This window comes from Leptinotarsa decemlineata, unplaced genomic scaffold, assembly GCF_025532065.1.
Source record: "Leptinotarsa decemlineata unplaced genomic scaffold, Ldec_3_MD MMD2_P_RNA_scaffold_14, whole genome shotgun sequence".
Taxonomy (NCBI): Eukaryota; Metazoa; Arthropoda; class Insecta; order Coleoptera; family Chrysomelidae; genus Leptinotarsa; species Leptinotarsa decemlineata.
In genome coordinates this window covers 12354118-12378454 of record NW_027412528.1, presented here as the reverse complement: position 1 = coordinate 12378454, position 24337 = coordinate 12354118, and the positions used below count along the sequence as shown (strand labels likewise).

At 31.9% G+C, this 24337-nt stretch overlaps 1 protein-coding gene across 4 annotated transcripts in view; it reads left to right on the top strand.

Moving 5' to 3' along the window:
- Window positions 1-24337, top strand: part of ec (ubiquitin specific peptidase echinus) — a 348513-nt gene that overhangs the window by 182795 nt on the left and 141381 nt on the right. The window contains exon 1 of one of the 4 annotated variants that reach the window (XM_074179500.1): window positions 18355-18553. The exons of the other annotated variants lie outside the window; for them this stretch is intronic. Within the exon in view, the coding sequence (XP_074035601.1) occupies window positions 18503-18553 (51 nt within the window). The 5' untranslated portion in view covers window positions 18355-18502. Of the gene's footprint in view, window positions 1-18354; window positions 18554-24337 lie in introns of those variants that run through there. 4 annotated transcript variants of the gene reach the window in all.

Here is a 24337-nt window from a genome sequence, read left to right as displayed (position 1 = left end):
GGCACTTTTAAGGTACTACACGATGGTATTTTTAGATTTTATATCCGACGTTTCGTTTTCAAGAAACCATCATCAACTTTATTTTTTTATATGACCCGAAACAAAAGTACACCCTGTATCTGATTCCATTTTTCATTACGAATTCAACGATGTATCACATGCCATTGTTTTCTTTTTAGTTTAAAGGAAAATTACATTTTTTCTATTTTTAAAAAAATCTTTAAGTAGGCGTTGCAAACAAATGCTTTGACGTAAATACCTGTCACCGAGCCTGTCAAATATTATTTGATTACACGATAAAATAGTAATTGTCGTTGTTGTTAGCCTGTTTGTCGAGTTGTTGTTTTTAGAGTTATTGTTACTGTTGTCGTTATTATTGTTTATTGTTGAATAGATAATATTGTGTTATTATCGTCGAATATGCCGGGTGAGCATTATAGCGATGAAGAAAAGTTTGACATGCTAACGTACTACATTTTGTGCCACAAAAATACTGTAAATACAGCAGCAATGTATCTTAATACATATCCAGAAAGAAAGCAGCCATGTAAGTCCATTTTCTTAGAGCTGTCTCGAAATTTAAAAGAATATGGTTCATTTAAAAAGCCTGTTTTATCTCGAAAAAAGGAATTTTCAGAAGAAGCCCAAAATAATGTTTTACAAGCAGTTGTTGAGAACCCTGAAATATCAACTAGGCAAATCGAAAATAATGTAGGAGTAGCCAAATCCACAGCTCAATTTATTTTGCGTAAAAATAGATATCACCCCTATAAATTTAGGATTTGCCAAGGACTCAAACCAGGGGATTTCGAACGGCGCCGAAATTTTTGCGAATGGTATACTAATAATGGTATCTTCAACCGCCGCAATACGCATTACTGGGCTCAGCAAAATCCGCGTGTTAAGAAAATATCAAGACATCAAGAACGTTTTGGGTTTAATATGTGGTGTGCAATTTTAGGAACTAAAATACTAGGTCCGTTTTTTTACTATAATTCTTTGACCGCCGAACGATACCATCATTTATTGCAAAACTATGTAGAAGACTGTTTAGATAATTTACCTCTGGCACAGGTCAATAACTGTTGGTTTCAACAAGACGGTGCTCCTGCACATAATTCTAGACAAGTTCGAGAGTATCTTTCGCAGCGATTTCCTGGAAGGTGGATTGGAACCTTTAGTGAAGTGTCTTGGCCAGCGCGATTCCCTGACTTAAGTCCTCTGGATTTCTTCATATGGGGTTTTGTTAAAAACCGGGTTTACCAACATTCTTTTGAAACTGAACAGCAGTTACGAGAATGTGTAACTGTCGCATTTAACAGTATTACACCAGAGATGTTACGTGATGTTTTAAGTTCTACAGTTAGAAGATCATACTTATGTTTGGAAAATAACGGAAACCTGTTTGAACACCTCCTTTAAATTAAATAAAAAATGCGTTAATTTCTTTGTTGTTTTCATTACTTTAAAAACATCATTATTAACCTACTTAAAAATACATTTTAAAAATAGAAAAAATGCAATTTTCCCTTAAACTAAAAAGAAAACAATGGCATGTGTTACATCGTTGAATTCGTAATAAAAAATGGAATCAGATACAGGGTGTACTTTTTTCGGGCTATTTAAAAAAATAAAGTTGATGATGGTTTTTTGAAAACGAAACGTCGGATATAAAAACTAAAAATACCATTGTGTAGTACCTTGAAAGTGCCAATGAAAAAGTCTTATTCGTTTTTTGATATATTTTCAAATAAAGTCAGAAAAAAATAAAATTGATATTGTCAAATTCTCGTTTTTCCCAAATATCTCAGCAGACCATGAAAATTCTTCAAGTTCTTCAACTTTTTCCTGATTTAACCTAAGCTATATCTCCAACAGGTACTGAGATTCCCATGCTTAGGATCCTCATCTTGGACACACTGTATATAAGGTAAGTTAGACATTGTGTCCTTTTCAATGAAAATAGAACTTTGAACAAATAACAATAATTAACTAAAATGTAAAGACAAAAGTAAATCACAGCAAATGCTCAAATTGCTGTCCACAACTGTGCCCTTTTTCGAATATTATTCACTGTACGATTAATTTCCTTCCTCCTCCATCTTCCGAAGTCTCTCAAAATGCGGTGTTGAAGGTCCTCAATATTTTGATATTCCCTCTGACAATAAACTCTATTTTTCAGTGTACCCCACAAGAATGTATCCATAACACTTAAGTCTGGAGACCTTGCTGGCCACTTCTCCAGCCCATTACTCCCTGTCCATTCATCACCAAACCTTTCAGTCAGGTGATTAGATACTCGTTTGGTAGTGTGCGGTGGATCACCATCATGTTTAAACCAGATATTGTTATAGTTAGCCAAACATAGATCATCCAAATAGCCTCCAAAAATCGACATTAAAAATTGGTGACAGGCTTCTCCATTCAGCATAAGCGAGGACCCAAAATTCATTCTTAGTAAATTCCTGCGTACACGTTAATACTAAATAGCACCAAACTCGGTGAGATTTTGATCCAATAACTTGAACATAGTTTGATGTGGTTGTCGTCTTTCGGGATACAAGTTTAAATACATTTCCGATGTCTTAACACTGTTTTCATCGTACTTGCGATAAATTTGTATCATATTTCTTTTGTCTTCATTCGTTAAAGCCATTTTTCGCCAAAAATCTAATGACTTGTATAATAACAAAATGTCATTGAGAGGAGCAAACTGAAAGTCAAATTTGGAAACATCAAAGTCAAAGCCTGTTATGATAAGAATTATTTTTTTTCAATATCTCCAATTTTTCGTAATAGAATAATAACTTAAGATACATCATTGAAAAAATAAAATCTGGTTCTATTCAAAACAGAAAGAATCCAATGAAGCACTCATAAGAAAAAATAAAGTTGATGATGGTGGCCGGAAAACGAAACGTCGGATAGCAAATCTGAAAACCCCATTATGTAGCAGGGAAAAAGTGGTAATGTGGAAGTGCAATTTGTTTTCGAATCCTTGAAAAATGAAGCCAGAAAAAATAAAAACCATTTTTCGAAATTTCTATTTTTCCGGATATATCCAGAATTCCGTGTTAGGAATCACACGTCGGAAGGTAAGACCTCGTTAATCCTTAGCTCGCACAAGTTTTGGTTTCTGAGGGCTGTCGTTTGTAGGGGTGCAACAGCTGGTGAACGGAAAAAACAGAAACAGAAACAGATTTCAGAACTTTCTCAACGGCATATTGTTAGACAGGTAGATGCACAACTTTGCCTCAATTTAACCATCTTCGTATCTCTCAAAGTTTCCGAGATCCCAATGTTGAGGGTCGTATTTGAAACACCCTGTATAGAGAGGCAATAGAAGTTCAAAGAAACCCCATAATTTCAATAAAAAAAGACTGGTCAATGGTCACTAATAAAATCTGGCTACCTGTTCCTTATTATACAGAAACAAGGACAGGTAATCCAATTAAGAGAAATCAAGCCAATAACGGGAACAACAACCCGAGCACCAACTCGGACAGTTCGACCGCAGAAGTAGACGAAACGTTCGACATAAAACCTGCAGGCAACGGGCATGAAACACGGAAAATAGCTTTGACACAAAATGTTTGTATATATTTCATCTTTGCTCCTATATTCTATTAGTATTCCTATTCGAACCAATATGTTTTTCAAATTTTTTAACACTGTCATGCATGTTTTTTGATTGTTATTTATTAACCTAAAATGAAAAATAAATATAGTTTGAAAAACTAAAAAACACGCTTTTAAAGAACATCGAACTAGAAAGTTTAAAATAATTTTTAAAATAAGCCTAATGAAAAATACTAGTATTATTGTGACAAAAGCGACGGGTGCTTGATATACAAAAGATATGGCACAAAGCGCCCACGCTTTTTTACACGCTTTATATTAGCTTTACCTGTATATATGTATGTATGTATGTTTGTTTGTAACTCTCAAGCTCGGGATCTGTATCGACAGAATTATCGGCATTATTGCTTGATCTATTTGCGGGCAGATGGCGCTATAAGTAACATCCTCGATAGGTTGTTCAAAAGAAAATCAACATAAAAAACACATTTTAAGAATTATAAGTGTTGACGAAATTTTGTTCTACAGATGAAATATTTAAATATTTACAATTACCCGTGATTCAGTACAGAGACAAGTTTTTAACCAAACGGAAGATACATGGTAAAATCTAATTTGATTATTTGAAAGCAAACCAGAATATGGATTTCAACAATGAAAACTTCATCGTAAATTGTACACCTAAAAAATTCAGTTACTCAAATATTTCAAAAAATCGAAAAATTAGAATTAAGGTGCTTTACATACATATCAAATCAGAAGATTGATTTGAAAAATAAAATTATTCGCTGAAAAAATATTTTTAGGCCATTAATATTTTGAATGAAACTTCAAATCAAAACATCAAGACTGAATTAATTTTTGAAATTATTACTGCAAATTTTATCATTACTTCGAAACAAATTTCACAACTGCCCGCCCTCTGTTGGAGACATACTGCATATCAGTATTACTATCGAATTTGAGACCTCAAACTTTATTATGTTGTTTGAGAGGAATTTTACAGTTGTGCGCCGTCTGTTAAAAATTTATAATACTAGTGACTAGAACTTGAAAAAAAATATTTTTGACAATAAATCGGACTAAACAGTGAAAAATACATATAGTTCAAAAAATACCAAAAAACAAAAATACTGGTATTATTGTGAAAAAGGCGTGGGCGCTTTGTGCCATATTTTTTGTATATCAAGCGCACGTTGCTTTTTTTACAATAATACTAGTATTTTTCGTTCATTATTGTTTAAAGCTTATTTAAAAAAAATATTTTTAATTTTTAGTTCGATGTTCTTCAAAAAAGCGTTTTTTAGTTATTTTATACTGTATTTATTCACAATAATACAAATATTTTCGTTCGTTATTGTTTTAAGCTTATTTAAAAAATATTTTTAATTTTTCAGTTCGATGTTCTTCAAAAGCGTGTTTTTTAGTTTTTTTATACCATATTTATTCACAATAATACTAGTATTTTTTCGTTCGTTATTGTTTTAGGCTTATTTAAAAAAATATTTTTAATTTTTCAGTTCGATTTTCTTCAAAAGCGTGTTTTTCAGTTAGTTTATACTATATTTATTCACAATATTACAAATATTTCCGTTCGTTATTATTTCAAGCTTATTTATAAAAATATTTTCAACTTTTCAGTTCGATGTTCTTCAAAAGTGTGTTTTTTAGTTATTTTATTCTATATTTATTCACAATAATACAAATATTTTCGTTCGTTATTGTTTTAAGCTTATTTAAAAAAATATTTTTAATTTTTTAGTTCGATGTTCTTCAAAAGCGTGTTTTTTAGTTTTTTTATACTATATTTATTCACAATATTACAAATATTTCCGTTCGTTATTGTTTTAAGCTTATTTAAAAAAATATTTTTAATTTTTTAGTTCGATGTTCTTCAAAAGCGTGTTCTTTAGTTATTTTATACTATATCTATTCGCAATAATACAAATATTTTCGTTCGTTATTGTTTTAAGCTTATTTAAAAAAATATTTTAAATTTTTCAGTACGATGTTCTTCAAAAGCGTGTTTTTTAGTTTTTTAAACTATATTTATTCACAATAATACAAATATTTCCGTTCGTTATTGTTTTAAGCTTATTTAAAAAAATATTTTTAATTTTTTAGTTCGATGTTCTTCAAAAGCGTGTTCTTTAGTTATTTTATACTATATCTATTCGCAATAATACAAATATTTTCGTTCGTTATTGTTTTAAGATTATTTAAAAAAATATTTTAAATTTTTCAGTTCGATGTTCTTCAAAAGCGTGTTTTTTAGTTTTTTAAACTATATTTATTCACAATAATATAAATATTTCCGTTCGTTATTGTTTTAGGCTTATTTAAAAAAATATTTTTAATTTTTCAGTTCGATTTTCTTCAAAAGCGTGTTTTTTAGTTAGTTTATACTATATTTATTCACGATATTACAAATATTTCCGTTCGTTATTGTTTTGAGCTTATTTAAAAAAATATTTTTAATTTTTTAGTTAGATGTTCTTCAAAAGCGTGTATTTTAGTTATTTTATACTATATTTATTCACAATAATACAAATATTTCCGTTCGATATTGTTTTAAGATTATTTAAAAAAATATTTTTAATTTTTAGTTCGATGTTCTTCAAAAGCGTGTTTTTCAGTTTTTTTATACTATATTTATTCACAATAATACAAATATTTTCGTTCGTTATTGTTTTAAGCTCATTTAAAAAAAAAATTTTAATTTTTCAGTTCGATGTTCTTCAAAAGCGTGTTTTTCAGTTTTTTTATACTATATTTATTCACAATAATACTAGTATTTTTCGTTCGTTATTGTTTTGAGCTTATTTATAAAAATATTTTCAACTTTTCAGTTCGATGTTCTTTAAAAGCGTGTTTTTTAGTTATTTTATACTATATTTATTCACAATAATACAAATATTTTCGTTCGTTATTGTTTTAAGCTTATTTAAAAAAATATTTTTAATTTTTCAGTTCGATGTTCTTTAAAAGCGTGTTTTTTAGTATTTTTAAACTATATTCATTTTATCTAAACTTTGGGATCAATCAGCCGTACATTGTTTACAAAAATGGCCATTGATATTTTCCGATTCCGCAAAGGGAGCCTGAAAATCAGCTACCAAGCCTAAGGCAGAAGGCGCGCAAAGGAGAGTTACAAAAAAAATGTTAATAAAAAAATTACTTTTTTCAAATGAAGAAATACATGTAAAGTGAGTTCAAATTATATCAAGGAGGTTATGTACAGCGCCATCTGCCCGCGAATAGATCAAGCAATAATGCCGATAATTCTGTCAATACAGATCTCGAGCATTCAATCGGGAATAAATATGAAATGAAAAGTAGAGTTACAAACAAACATACATACAGGTGAAGCGTGGTAATAAAATAATAAAAAGAATGGGGAATGTTCCTCCTGACGAGAATGAAGGAGTTTTCATAAAAGAGCACTAAAACAACGCATTTCAAACTTATCATTTCAACCTTTTTCTTTAAAAAATTATTTAAATACTTCCATTTGGAAGTATTTAAATAATTATAGCTAATAAAGGACAATGAATCTGTTACCTGTATGAGACAAACAAAGATGACATATTTCAGAAGCGTGTTGTTCTGTTTACTTATGTTCCGAGTTCCGAGACATTCTGTGACATTAGACATTTTGTGCACCTATATAAATAAATAACAAAACAACTGTTGTTTATGTGGCTTGTGGAGGTGGTATTAAACTATAATTTATATTTTGCCTTAATTGTTGATTTATAAAGATAATTTTTCTTTTTTAAAGTAGAATATCTAGGTACGTATAAATTATTTCAACTTGATATAGGCGCTGTTGCCAATATGTGAATTAGAAACAAATCCCTTTAAAAATTAAAACCCAACATTTGAAACATGAATACGAATACTTTTCGAAATGAATTTGAAAAACCCATGAATTAAACTCAACTTAATTTTATTCAAACTTGCATTTGCTGTAATAACCCAAATTGAGGAACATTCCCCATTGTGACCACCGTGTATCCTATATATCAATTATCTTTCTAGCATCGATCGCCGATCTTTCCTTATCGGAACATGTGAGCAAGTGACCCTGATAAATCAGATTTCTTGTTTTTTTCACAACTAAGCGCTTCTGGGTATTATGGAGTGGAGGTGAAGGGAACGGCTCGTGGAGAACTTGCACCGCCCGAGGGCTTGAACCGCATCCACGTAAACTTTTATGATATTGCTTTACCACGTCCAGTCTACGCTATTTACTACATACAGGTTTCACCGGTCTGGGCGCGTGTGGTTGTACTAGACATGATTCCCGCGTTTATGTTCTCATCTTCCTTTCAGAAAAAAAAGAAATCTTGCTCTAGGACATGTCAATATTTCCAATATTGGGAGAAATATCAATATTCTATTCGGGAGTGAATTTTTGGGAGAGAAATGTTTTAGCTTTCTACTTCTCCATCTTTATACAAGAAATGTGGGAATCTTCTTATAGTCTAGTTCACATGTACTTTTCTTTGTAACATTTTTCAGCCCTGTCCAAAAATTACGAACAAGGTGTCATTCGATTCGTATTTTTGCCTAGAAAGTTTGAGGAAAAATCCGAAAACGCTCCGATAAAAATTATAAAGGTTATAAACAATTAAGTGAAAAAAATAGGGCTTTAGTTTTTTCTTAATATCTCGGAAAATTTTCAAAATTTCGGAAATTTGAAAAAAGATTTGGAAAGATCAATGAATTTGCGTAAAAAAAGTTCCGACAAGCGAAACTGTATCTCGATTATTTATAATTTTTACAGAGCCCTGAAAATAGAGCCAAAAGCGGGTAGTCTGGCTTCCGCGCGCCTTTCGCCAACCCTGACGTAAAAACAAAACAAATTATTTAAACATAAATATTGAGGAATGAAAAAAACCATGTCATGTTGGGATACATCAATAAACAATAATCCGCAGTCAAAAAATTTTTATCCCAATTTTAACGTTAATTATAAATTTGTTAATTAATAACTTTTTCTGAATTGGAAGTTAATATAAAAATCCCTATAATTATTAAACTAAAACCCTGGCATTTTTTTCCTTTGGAAGAGTTATCCTTGATAGGCAAAAAAAATAGATTACCGTTGCCAAAATAAAAAAAAATTGTTATTTTCTGTTTTTTTATTAACAATTGAAAATTATAATTTTATAAAAAATACATTACAATTTTTTTTTCTAATTTTTTATTGTTTCAATGTATCATGGCTAAAAACTAATTAATAATTTTTTTTAATTTTTTTTGCAGCTATTGTTAATAAATTTATTATAAACAAATACATTGTTTATAAGCAATTCGAATTTTTTTGCATTATGTTAATTGCAAAAAATCATGATTGAAAAAAATGGTTTCCTTAAAAATTTCTTTATTGCTAAAAAATGCGTTTGTTAATTAACAATTGTTTTTTGCAGCTAAATATTAAAATTAAGGAACCGTTTTTTTTAAATCATAAATTCTATTGTTCTTTAAGGTTTTGAAAAAACTTTTTTTATTCTTTTTTTAATTGTTTATTTAAAAAAAAATTGTTATAAACTATTTTTTTTTTCAATACTTTGTTTTATAACAAAAGTAACTATGTGTTTTTTTTTAAATTTATTCTATTTTTTATAAAACTTTCAATATTGTGATACCTTGATACTTGTCTTTTTCATTCGCTCCTTCGCTTTTATAGTTATAACAACTTTCAAACTATTACAGTTATGATGAATATGCTTCAAGTCTTTTTTGTTCATTATGAATTTATTGACAATTTAAGCCTTTCACTAAAGTTGTAGTCCTATTATTTATTTAATTATTGATCGTTATTTATTAAAAAAAGAAAACATTTTAAGTCTTTTCAACATAATCTTCGTGTCATGTAACAATAAATCATAAGGATTTTTAGTAGTTGTAGGATCATTAACATTCATTTATTGTGTTAAACTGTCGTAAGTGAGTGATCGGGCTCCGTTTTTGAGCTTTTGCGAAAGTTAAACTAACGACATTAGACGTCAATACCGCAGGATTTGCGAATCAGATGGTTGAAAGTACGCTTGCAAAGACACTAAGATGCCGAATAATAACTCAACAATTGCGGAGGAACGTCCAGAGAGATTTGCGAATGTCCAGGAGCCTGCCGAGTTCAATTTTTCCCAGCCCCAGCAATTGGGGTCTCAGTGGAAAAAACGTTCTGAACGCTATATGTCAGTAAATGGGTTCAACAAGAAAGCCGATAAAGACAAAATTGACATGTTCATCTACCAAATGGAAAATGAGGCAGAGAAGATTTTACTGCAACAAAACCTGAGTGGTAACGAAACATATGCAGAAGTACTTGAAAAATTTGACAAATATTTCATTCCAAAAAGAAATGTCATTTTCGAGCGATATCAATTCAATGCTCGAGTACAAATACCATGTGAACCAGTGGAAAATTTCATCACCGGTTCACACACCTTAGCAGAGCACTGCGAATATGGTGCTTTGAAAGAAGAACTAATCCGTGATAGGATAGTCATTGGGGTAGCAGATATAAAAGTCAGTGAAGGCTGCAGCTACGAGATAAGTTGACATTGACAGAAGCAATAACATCAGTTAGACAAGCAGAGCTACAAAATACGCAGAATAAGATATTACGACAAGAACAGTCTATACAGGCTGATTCACGGTGAATGGCACATTAAACGTTTCTGGTGAACCAGACAACGGATCACTTTGAAAATTTAATGGAGGGCATATTCGGAAATTCTCTAGCCAACTAAAATATTTTCAACAATGCGGTGTTGCCGCTTCTATTAGAAAGCAGTAGCGACTTTGATTTTTCAAATGGAACACTCTGTATATAATATTATTTTTGGAATCTCCAACAAATGCCCGACAACTTTTCTTGATATTTCCCTATACCCATCTGTTACCGTTTTCGAAATAAAAATTAATTTCAATTTTTTTCTTCGAAAATCATGACTTCTAAAAATGCCGATATCTTTTAGTTAAGAAGTACTATGATATCGAAATTTGGTTTGGAGTTAGGTGATACTTGGACACTTCCCACACGTCAGCCTAATCTCCGTTACTTCAATACAGGGTGGTAAAAAAATACAGTTTTTTCGTTTGCTTGAAAAAGTTGCTGAAATTTGATTATTTTAAATGAAACACCCTGTATATTATTGAAAATTCGGAAAGCTGCTGAAATTTGCTTTCTTTCTATGTATATCATACCTATTCCTAACTAGTCAAGTTTCGGACTTATGAACATTTATTTGTGAAAATGTCCCTTCAGAATGGTATTTCCATTCGGTATTTGGTAAGCAGGCCATAATTACTATTTGACAGTAGCGTTGTGACATTCTCCTAATAATATCGACATTTTCGTCACTTCAGAAGTTGCAAATACCTTCAAAACGATGGAACAAAACTATTCAAACGAAGTTCTTATGAATTTGTTTATTATTTTTGGACAGTGTGACAAAATTATCAGCAGAACATGTAGAAAGTTCAATGAAATGTATCCGAATCTACCGCCAATGAACCTCAAGAAATTTATACGAATTCAGAACAATTTCAATGCATTTGGATCAACTTTAAAAGCACCAAGAAACTTGCCTCGACCCGTAACTTTCGAAGACAACCAGATTAATGTCTTAGCATATTTTCACGCATTTCCCGAGTCATCGATAAGAAGTGCTGAAGAAGATTTGGGTATAAAATATTCATCGGTTCAAAGAATCTTGCGAAGACATAAAATGCATGATTATAAATTCACCAAAATTCAAGCAATGAAGCCTCAAGATCCTCAACAGAGAGTAGAATTTTGTGAAATGTTGTTGACACGCATTCAAGAAGATACACTTTTTTTAAATAAAATTATTTGGACTGATGAATCGAAATTTTCGAGAGAAGGGATTTTCAATAGAAAAAATCGTCATTATTGGTCCAGTGAAAATCCTCACGTCACAAAAGAAGCCGGATTTCAAGAAAAATTTAGTTTTAATGTCTTCTGCATGTTGATGGACAACAAATTGAGGTACGTGATATACGAGGAGTCATTAACATCCAGAAGCTACCTGAATATTTTGGAGAATACTGTAGACAGTTTCGTGGATAATCTGCCACTCGAAGATTATCGAAACTGTTGGTACCAACTAGACGGAGCTCCTGCACATTGCACAAGAGAAGTGAGCGCAGAACTGGATAGACTATTTGACGATCGGTGGATGAGGCGCTTGGGACCATGGAATTGGCCAGCGAGATCAGCCGATCTTAATCCATTAGATTTTTATTTGTGGGGAATGTTTAAAGAAAAAGTTTACAAAATACCCGTGCGTTCGAGAGATGAATTGTTAGAAAGGATTGCTCAAACATTTGAAGATTTGGATCCCAATGAAATCAGATCTGCCACCACGAAAGCAGTCAACACCCGCATTTTAAAGTGCTTGGAAGTGAACGGCCAGCGATTCAAACATATTTTGAAATATTCCACATGATTGTTTTACTTTTTTATAATTATTCATATCAATATTTCCAATTTCAAGTTTCTTGGTGCTTTTTTAAAGTTTATCCAAACATATTGAAATTGTTCTGAATTCGTATAAATTTCTTGAGGTTCATTGACGGTAGATTCGGATACATTTCATTGAACTTTCTACATGTTCTGCTGATAATTTTGTCACACTGTCCCAAAATAATAAACAAATTCATAAGAACTTCGTTTGAATAGTTTTGTTCCATCGTTTTGAAGGCAATTGTTGGAGATTCCAAAATAATATTATATATAGAGTGGTCCATTTGAAAAATCAAAGTTGCTACTGCTTTCTAAAAGAAGCGGCAACACCGCATTGTCGAAAATATTTTAGTTGGCTAGAGAATGTCCGAATATGCCCTCCATTAAATTTTCAAAGTGATTCGTTGTCTGGTTCACCAGAAACGTCTAATGTGCCATCCACCGTGAATCAGCCTGTATGTACAGTCAAAAGTGGAGCAAGCAGAAGACATTTCAGTACAAAATTTATCCATACAGGGCATTTAGGCATAGTTAAATGTCGTGAGCGTGTTAAAATGAGTGTTTGGTGGATTTGCCTGTCCACTCAAATAGAAAATTTAAAAAAACTGTCCAAGTTGCATTGAAAATCGCCAAAACATCAAAGAAACTTTTTTCAAAGACAAAACAGTGAGTAGACTATGGCAGAAAGTTGCGAAAGACTTTTTCAAATATGAAAAACGGTATATGATCATAGTTGATTATTACTCTCGATATTTTGAGATTTTTGAGTTAAGTAGCTTAACAAAGGAATCTATAGTTCCTAAAATTAAAGAGCTGTTTTCTAGATTCGGTATTCCAGAGATAGTGAGATCTGACAACGAGACACAGTTTTCTAGAAAATTTAAAGAGTTTGCACATAATTATGACTTTATTCACGTCACTTGTAGTCCCAAATTCTCTCAAAGTAATGTAGGGGTAGAAAGAGCGCTACAAACAGCCAAGCTTCTGATTAAAAAGAATAAAGATGATGACATATTTTTAGCATTGCTAGCTTACAGAACGAGTCCTTTGGATCAAGGGTTCTCACCAAGTGAGCTCCTCATGAATAGAAAATCAAGGTCAACACTTCCTATTTTACCTAGTAAATTGGAGGAGACGCTAAATACTAAATCTAAATTTTTACAAAAAGAGAAACACCTGAAGGATAAGATGGAGACAAATTTCAATAAAAGACATAATGCTAAAAATATGGACGCATTAAATATAGGAGATTCCGTATGGGTTGTAGACATTCGAAAGTATGAAAAAATTATAGAAATTTGTGAAGAACCACGTTCTTATATTGTGGAGACTGATGTAGGTCAATACCGAAGAAATCGGTGGCATTTAATTCATGCACCTAGTTATTTTCTCAATACCCATAGTACACATACGGAATTACCTGTATGTGTACAGGTAATTCCGTATGTGTACTACATCGCTACTTACACAATATGTGAGTAGTAGCGATATATCTTGTAAACCGCAAAATTTAGAGTGCTGCGAAAAAAGTGGTGAAATTAGTGAAAACGCCATAGAAGAAAAACTGAGTGGTTTAAGTAAAGTAGTTCGCGAGAGTTGTGGTAAACAAGAAGTAAACATTCCTGATGCGCTTAGCAGGCCTAAAGGCCCCCATAGACGTCGTTCTTTTTCGACTGGATTACCCGACGTGCAAAACTGTTCAGGCAATCACGAACCGTGGTGGCGCCCACACACTGCTCGGGTCAGTTTTCCTTCAGTATTGTCATTGTCATGGAGACGACAGTGGCGTTAGCTGCGGTTTTAGCAATAAAAGTTAAATATGCTAAGAGAAAACGCTCTATGGGCAAAAGAGGGGTTTCTAAAAAGGAAACAAGTCTCTTTCATTAATTTATTGGCGGATCTGCGGTTAGAACCAGGTGATTGGTTTAATTATCTGAGAATGGATGAAGACACGTACCTAGAACTTCTTAAGTTAGTAATGCCTTTAATCAAGAAAGAGGACACTCTCATGAGACAAAGTATAACCCCCCATGAACGTCTGACTGCCACATTGAGATTCATCGCTACCGGAAGAAGCTACGAAGATTTGAAATTTTCAGCGATGATATCTCCTCAAGCTTTGGGACACATCATACCCGAAACCTGTAAAGCTATATACTATGTTTTAAAAAAAGATTATTTGAAGGTAAAAAAAAACTTGTTTTATCACATGTTTACTTACTTTATACATAAAAATATGGAATGAAAGTTTATGTGAACAGAATAGAATCAGTTGAGTTTCGTATTTTTATGGTAAATTGAAATCTGGTTCGAAATGTGAAAAATACGTTCCGACATTTCTGTCATAATTGATATCATTAAATGTATTATTACTGATTAGTTGCTGGGCAGGAGGTTGTTGACATTTACCATTAGACAAAGTCATTTTCATATTTTGGGAAAGATTTCCCAACGCAGCCTCAAAAAGTATGTCTGATATAAATTTTTCCTCTATTAATGCGGTTTCTCCTGATAACTCTCTCAATTTGTTTGCGATGTTTTTTCCTGCCACAGAAAACTTGTCATCACTATCCAACTTTCGGCTGACTTTTTCCAGCACTTCATCAGCTTTGCTCCTGCAGGGTCTTTTTGCTCTCACACGACGACGGTCGTTTCATTGTCTCTAAATCGCTAATGGATTGCGGATATTGTAGTGAATTTGCTTGAGAGTCTATTTCTTCCTGTGAAAAAATAGAAATCGTAATTACAATGAAACAATAGTTGGGTAGTTTTTTTCATAATTTGTATCGTTATCAATTCAATTTACGACCATATAAAAAATGGTCACAACATAAGTAACATATACACCTATAAAGTTCACTATCTTTCATTTCAAATTTCTGAACTATGCGGTAGAATTAGAGCATCTCTTTGTTTCAGTTTCCCAAAACTGCAGAAGAATGGAAAACTATTTCCAAGGACTGAAAATAAATGGAACTTTCCTAATTGCTTTGGAGCAGTAGACGGCAAACATATTACTATAATACCACCTACAAATAGCGGCTCTTATTATTGGAATTATAAAGGCAGGCATAGTATTGTTTTAATGGCAATCGCCAATGCTAATTATGAATTCCTTATGTGCGACATTGGTACAAATGGAAGAGTATCCGATGGAGGAGTTCTAGAAAATACTGTCTTCTACGAAAAACTAACAAACCATACCCTTCACCTTCCTGCTCCTTGTAAAATAGGAAAAAGTTGGGAACATGTTCCATATGTTTTCATTGGCGATGAAGCTTTTGCCTTGAGAAGCGAGTTTTTGAAACCATATGGCCAGAAAGATTTGAACACAGAAAGAAGAATTTTCAATTATAGACATCGCATAATAGAAAATGTATTCGGTATAATGGCTGCAAGATTTAGAATATTCCATACTGCCATTAATTTGAAAATAGAAAATATTGATGCGGTTGTCATGGCTTGTTGCATACTTCACAACTTTTTGATTAGAAATCGCAGAGAGATTTATGCACCTCCAGCTAGTTTTGACAGAGAACAGCATGAAACAGGAATAATCGAAAAAGGCTTAGGTACTGGACAGGACAATATGACGAATTTGCAGCGGGGTTATAACCGAAATGCATCTGAAGAGGCAAAAAGGATTCGAGACTTATACATGTTATATTTTAATACTGACGGAGTCGTAACTTGGCAAGAAAAATTTATTTAATTCAAATAATTGCTGAATGTTGTTACTATGCTCTACCAAATGATGTAATGATGTTTATACAGGCTGATTCACGGTGGATGGCACATTAGACGTTTCTGGTGAACCAGACAACGGATCACTTTGAAAATTTAATGGAGGGCATATTCGGACATTCTCTAGCCAACTAGAATATTTTCGACAATGCGGTGTTGCCGCTTCTATTAGAAAGCAGTAGCAACTTTGATTTTTCAAATGGAACACTTTGTATATAATATTATTTTTGGAATCTCCAACAATTGCCCGACAACTTTTCTTGATATTTCCCTATACCTATCTGTTACCGTTTTCGAAATAAATATTAATTTCAATTTTTTTCTTCGAAAATCATGACTTCTAAAAATGCCGATATCTTTTAGTTAAGAAGTACTATGATATCGAAATTTGGTTTGGAGTTAGGTGATACTTGGACACTTCCCACACGTCAGCCTAATCTCCGTTACTTCAATACAGGGTGGTAAAAAAATACAGTTTTTTCGTTTGCTTGAGAAAGTTGCTGAAATTTGATTATTTTAAATGGAACACCCTGTATATTATTGAAAATTCGGAAAGCTGCTGAAATTTGCTTTCTTTCTATGTATATCATACCTATACCTAACTAGTCAAGTTTCGGACTTATGAACATTTATTTGTGAAAATGTCCCTTCAGAATGGTATTTCCATTCGGTATTTGGTAAGCAGGCCATGGTTACTATTTGACAGTAGCGTTGTGACATTCTCCTAATAATATCGACATTTTCGTCACTTCAGAAGTTGCAAATACCTTCAAAACGATGGAACAAAACTATTCAAACGAAGTTCTTATGAATTTGTTTATTATTTTTGGACAGTGTGACAAAATTATCAGCAGAACATGTAGAAAGTTCAATGAAATGTATCCGAATCTACCGCCAATGAATCTCAAGAAATTTATACGAACAGTTTTGCACCTCGGGTAATCCTGTCGAAAAAGAACGACGTCTATGGGGGCCTTAAAAGAACAATTCAAAAGCCTGCTTATATATGAGATTATGTTAATTGAGTTTTCAGTTGAGCTACCGGTGAAAATGAGTTTTCTGAAAAAAGGGGAGATGTACCATTAGGCCTTAAAATTATTAAACGCACCCCGTATACTTGGTTGCAGTCTCACCGATGGTTTGTTGACATTTAGAGATAGTCAGTTGTTAATGGAAGTTGGAATGGAATATAACGTGTATTTTACTGTATTTTGTTGGTGCATGTTTAGTTTTAGGCGATGCACAACCTTTTATCAAGAAAAACATTTTGTTGAAAAACCCTTAATAAATAAGTTTCCCATATGGTGCATACTTTGGGGATGACACTGTATATTTAGGTAAATTTTCTTTATGTGGACACTGGCGATTTTGAAAAAATTTTTGATTGTACTTAAGTATTTTGATGCGTAGATTACGAATCCGAAAGAAAAAAGCGGAGCTCTCCCTTATTTAAAAAGTTACGGCCCTACAAAGTTCAAAAAAGGGCAACTTTTCAGCCTTCTTTTTCACTAAATAAACTATTTAAAACACAAGCATTTATTCACTAGGTCACCTTTACACCTTATTCCTCCTTCTGTGACACTTTTCACTTCAATAATCAACATTTTTCTTATAAAAATGTTAAAAAATGTACGGAGCTGCTTTTTGGTTACATATCACTGTATTTTACGTTTTTAAGGTTAATGATATGGTTGGTACGACTGATGCAGTCCATATTCCTGAAGTAATTCAAATGTTTTTTACCTTCATTCTTTAGATCGTAAATTGTTTTTTGGTGGTGTATTACGAATTTGAAATAGTAGGCGACGGCAAATACCAACCGCTTTTTTCTGAAATGTCACTAGTAAGTAACCTAAAAATAGAATAATGTCACCAGGAGAAGCATTCGTTTTTAAATTAAGTTTTTTATAAGAAAAATGTTGATTATTGAAGTGAAAAGTGTTAAAGAAGGAGGAATAAGGTGTAAAGGTGACCTAGTGAATAAATGCTTGTGTTTTTAAATAGTTTATTTAGTGAAAAAGAAGGCTGAAAAGTTGCCCTTTTCTGAACTTTGAAGGGCCGTAACTTTCTAAATAAGGGAGAGCGCCGCTTTTTTCTTTCGGATTCGTAATCAACGCATCAAAATACGTAAGTACAGTTAAACATTTTTTCAAAATCGCCGGGTGTCCACATAACGAAAATTTACCTATATTTAGGTAAAGTAGCCTTTATTTATACTGCATTATCATAGTATATATTGTCCCGTAAATGGATTCATCTGTTGTGAAATAAATTTTGTTTTTCTTTTCTTTTTATTCTTATAAGTGACATTGAACCTTCTGAACTTCACAATAATTCGTATGACAAATAATTGAGTATAAAATTCAGTGAAGCGTTTTAAAGAGACAGAAATCCAACGGGTCCAAACGGCGTGCATCAGCCGGCAACATTTCCACCTCTCCCCATACTAATACATCAGTCAGTCAGCGTAACAGTCCTCTTGCCCCTCCCCCCAGCCGAAACCCGGCTCCAACTACACCTGTAACTCGCAGGTATGGCTACTCAACAAAGTGACTGAGCCAAGTTTTTGAAGAGTGCGCGCGACTAACGCTTTTTTGCGTATTTTTCGAAAATGTGCGGTTATATATGTGAAACTTTTGATTGAACGAACCGACATATGTATTTGTAAGTGCCAAGATGACAAAAGGAAAATCGCACAGCCCTAAGGCCCTCTACCAGGTTTCCAAGGTAAATTATGGTTTGTTTACCACAGCGGTGGGTCAGGTGGCCATTTTGATGTAGTGAAAGAACGGTTCTCGTAAAAGTGAGAGAGAGTGGATGAAAATTATGTGAACAGTTTTAAATATAAATTGTTATCTTGTTAGATTTCATTATGTAAATTTCCCAGCTTGGTTATTTTTCTGCCTTTCATAAGAGAATTCATGAATTAATTAGAAATGAAAACTTAGTTACAAATACCCATTCAAAAACTACAATTTTTAAGCATTTATTTCTGAAATACTTTGTGTTTTTGTCTATTTGACTATGGGAATAATCAAACTAAAACTACCTATTCTGTGTAAGTTTCTATGACTTTTATTTACTGTAATGAATATAAGTGCAAAACTAACCCTGAAAAATAATAACAATAGTAAATTGATGGATGTAGCCGTTACTACATTGTAGGAAATCATAATGAAGAAAGTAGAATTGAAACTTTCTGTTTTTTTACCACTTTTATTTGTAACTGACGTTACTGCAGTTTTATTCTATAAGGACATTTTCAAACTTATACATTATCTTGGAGTAATGCAGCTTAAACAAACATAGTTAAGCTACTAATTTTACAAAACTCTGCCAAAAGATGTATTACAAAGTCAAATTTGGAGGCTAGTTGTAGGCCTTTATTCCCGGCTCTAGGAATAATGACTGTTTATGCCTTAATTATATACCGCAAACTAATATTTCAATACTAAATTTTACAAAATGGATTTGGAGCTTTATATTTTCTATTAATTATCTGCGAGAGCTTTCGACAGTTGGTAGTACTGTCATCTTCTAGGCACTCCTCAAGGAGGAGGAGGAGTGTCTAGAAGATGACAGTACTACCAACTGTCGAAAGCGCTCGCAGATAATTAATAGAAGACATAAAGCTTCAAATCCTTTTTTTGTAAAATTTAATATTGAAATACTGAAAATAAAAAAAAACACAAACTAATATATATATATATATATATATATATATATACCGGGTGTCCCACATTTTATGTGACAGGCAATATCTGGTTTGTTGAAGGAGATACACAAAAATGTTTCATACAAAAGTTTTAGGAGTTCATGAGAGCTATATTTTGATATAATTTTCAAATATACAGGGTGTTTGGTGTAGGTGCTACAGACCAAAATTCCATTTTTTAAAATAGAACGCCCTGTATATCATTACATATTCAGATGCTACGTTAAATGCTGATATCATTTCATGTTTGGTTTTTGAAATTCGGTTACGGCGTTGTTGAGTTATTGCACTTTTCCTTAAATATAAAGTTTCAAAAAAACTTATTTACCCGTACACGAATCCAGTCTATATCTTTTATTAAATTGAACTAGACTACTACTGAATACAAACCATTATTCTCACCCTACGATACGATATCGATATCAGTTGAATATAATATTGAAATTCTTGAGAATGTGACTAACTTGAGGGTGAATTGCTTTATATTGCACAATTTCATCAAGTAGCTTATGCTTGTTGATGCCGTAGTAACAAATGTTGTTGAATTGTATCTACTTGTCAGTTCGATTCAGTGATTCTTTGCAAAACAATAACTGTGTTCTTTGTGTGAAAACTCCAGTATGCCTTTCGCATTGATATGTTATTAATTTTTGGGGAATGTCAGAAAAACTGCCGTCAAGCACAACGTCTACACCAAGAACGTTTTCCAGACAGACCCATTCCGTCACGAATGACTTTTTCGAGAGTTGTAGAAAAATTGCGAACTGGGTCATTTCCTTCTGCTATAAAGCATCGTCATCATCGAGATTTGTTAGAACTGAAGATTTAGAGATCAATGTGTTGGTTTATATTATTATTCATCCACATGTTTCTATCCGTACTCTTGCAGAAGAAGTCGGTGTGAGTAAATCTAATGTACAGAGAATTCTGAAAGAAAATAAATACCACCCATTAAAAATTCAGTTGGTACATGGTTTGAAACCCACGGACTTTGAACGACGACTTGAATTCATTGCTTGTATTCAGGTAATATTACATGAAAGTCCTAACATATTCAGTCAAATTTTGTGTAGCGATGAATCGCGATTCCACAATAATGGAGTTGTGAATCGACATAACAGTCACTATTGGTCTCAAGAAAATCCCCACTGGTTCCGCGAAAGTAATTTTCAAACTACTTGGGGTATTAATGTATGGTGTGGATTGTTCAATGGCCGCATCATAGGACCTTACTTTTTCAATGAAAATCTCAATGGATTGCGATATTTACATTTTCTAGAAAATGATTTGATCCAGTTGATGGAAGATATTCCCATAGCAGAACGACAAGGAATTTGGTGGCAACAAGATGGTGCTCCTCCTCACGATTCACAGGTTGTTACTGAATATCTGGATAGAACGTACCCAAATAGATGGATTGGTAATAAGGGTCCAATTCGGTGGCCGGCTCGTTCCCCAGATTTATCACCGCTTGATTTTTTCCTATGGAGTTATTTAAAAGATATTGTTTTCACTACTCCCCCTTTGAATGTGGATGATCTGAAAATGAAAATTCGACTAGCGTGCAGTGATATTACGCCTGATATTATAAGAGCGACTTGTACGAGAGAAGTGATTCGACGTTTCGAAGCCTGTATAATATCTAATAGGTATCACTTTGAACAATTTTTATGACTTATTTCTAGGTACCTACCATTCTTATGAAATGATTTATCAAGTTATATTATTTACATTGTTATTAATTAAAGATTTGTTTTCGAATACACCTCTTTCAATTTCGCAATTGTTTCATATTCAAAATGATTCCTGACTGAATTCCATAACTCAAAATTGAAACCATTACTTCGAACACCCAAAATTTTGACTAATTTTCATGTGATCTGATGCAGAGAGAATAATTGTATGAGATATTTTTAAAAATAATAGTCGTTCTCAAGACTTTACATTTTAAGCAATAACTCAACAACGCCGTAACCGAATTTCAAAAACCAAACATGAAATGATATCAGAATTTAACGTAGCATCTGAATATGTAATGATATACAGGGGGTTCTATTTTAAAAAATGGAATTTTAGTCTGTAGCACCTACACCAAACACCCTGTATATTTAAAAATTATATCAAAATATATCTCTCATGAACTCCTAAAACTTTTGTATGAAACATTTTTGTTTATCTCCTTCAACAAACCAGATATTGCCTGTCACATAAAATGTGGGACACCCGGTATATATATATATATATATATATATATATATATATATATATATATATATATATATATATATATATATATATATATATATATATATATATATATATATATATATATATATAACAGAATAATTAGTGACTGGATTAACTATAAATCGATTCAATTCGTGAGGTTGCAGTCAATAGCTGGGCTGTTACAAAGAAAACTCTTTGTTATATGTCAAGCTTTCGGTATATTTCACACCTTCGTCAGGACAACTACAATAATAAGATTATATATCTTGTAAAAAATATATAAATATGGAGAACTTACTAACGTGAGAATAAAATATAAAATGGTTCAAAAACAGATAGAAAAACATTAATAAATGACAGTTAATAAAAATTTTGGCTGACAATGTCAAGTGGGAAAATTCTGAATGATACTCGAATTACTAGATTTTTTATTTTCTTTATCATATTTCAGTAGGTACGTGTAAATTTTGCTGAGACTATCAATATCAGTTCGTTTATTCATTGAATGTTCTTCGTTATTAATATGTATCATTTCCAAAAATATTCTTTTCGTTGTATTGGTTTCTCTATCTAAAATATTTGGATTTTCAAAATTCATTTTATGATCCTCCGAATTAACATGTTCTGTTAATGCACAAGAATTAACATTTCGTCTACAGTCGCTCTTATGGGAAGTGATGCGACTACTTAGAGGTCTAGATGTTTGTCCTATATATGTTTTAGAACAATCCATACAAGAAATTTTGTATACTAAATTGGATTTTTGTTTATTTGAAATTGGAGCTTTTACTTTACTGTATAATTTAGATATAGAAGTGACATTTGTTTTAGATATTTTGAGGTTATTATTTCGGAATACATTAATTAATTTTGGTGTCAATTCTTGAATATATGGGAGTGATTTATATATGAATGAAGGTATAACGTTGTTATGTTCAACTTCTTCATTATTATTTTGAAAGTTTGTTCTTTCACAAAATAAAATTCTGTTTACTAAAGATTTAGGATAAGAATTTTGGATCAGAATTTTACTGAAATTAGACAAACTTTGGTTTCGTAAATCGGGATGGGTAATTTTGATGATTCTGTTTTTTAATGATTTTATTAAATTGATTTTCATTTTATTTGGATGATAGGAATGGTAATTAATAAATCTATTACTTGATGTTGGTTTTCTGTACCATTCAGTGATGATAATATTTTGTTCTGATCTCAATAACTTCATATCGAGGAAAGGAATTGAGTTGTTTATTTCCTCTTCAATAGTGAATTGGATATTGAGATCATATGAATTAAATACATTCAAAATTTCTTCTTTTCCATTTGATGATTTGATTCTGACCATACCTACAGATGGAAAAGAAGAAATTTTGAATGTATTTAATTCATATGATCTCAATATCCAATTCACTATTGAAGAGGAAATAAACAACTCAATTCCTTTCCTCGATATGAAGTTATTGAGATCAGAACAAAATATTATCATCACTGAATGGTACAGAAAACCAACATCAAGTAATAGATTTATTAATTACCATTCCTATCATCCAAATAAAATGAAAATCAATTTAATAAAATCATTAAAAAACAGAATCATCAAAATTACCCATCCCGATTTACGAAACCAAAGTTTGTCTAATTTCAGTAAAATTCTGATCCAAAATTCTTATCCTAAATCTTTAGTAAACAGAATTTTATTTTGTGAAAGAACAAACTTTCAAAATAATAATGAAGAAGTTGAACATAACAACGTTATACCTTCATTCATATATAAATCACTCCCATATATTCAAGAATTGACACCAAAATTCATTAATGTATTCCGAAATAATAACCTCAAAATATCTAAAACAAATGTCACTTCTATATCTAAATTATACAGTAAAGTAAAAGCTCCAATTTCAAATAAACAAAAATCCAATTTAGTATACAAAATTTCTTGTATGGATTGTTCTAAAACATATATAGGACAAACATCTAGACCTCTAAGTAGTCGCATCACTTCCCATAAGAGCGACTGTAGACGAAATGTTAATTCTTGTGCATTAACAGAACATGTTAATTCGGAGGATCATAAAATGAATTTTGAAAATCCAAATATTTTAGATAGAGAAACCAATACAACGAAAAGAATATTTTTGGAAATGATACATATTAATAACGAAGAACATTCAATGAATAAACGAACTGATATTGATAGTCTCAGCAAAATTTACACGTACCTACTGAAATATGATAAAGAAAATAAAAAATCTAGTAATTCGAGTATCATTCAGAATTTTCCCACTTGACATTGTCAGCCAAAATTTTTATTAACTGTCATTTATTAATGTTTTTCTATCTGTTTTTGAACCATTTTATATTTTATTCTCACGTTAGTAAGTTCTCCATATTTATATATTTTTTACAAGATATATAATCTTATTATTGTAGTTGTCCTGACGAAGGTGTGAAATATACCGAAAGCTTGACATATAACAAAGAGTTTTCTTTGTAACAGCCCAGCTATTGACTGCAACCTCACGAATTGAATCGATTTATATATATATATATATATAGATGTTATC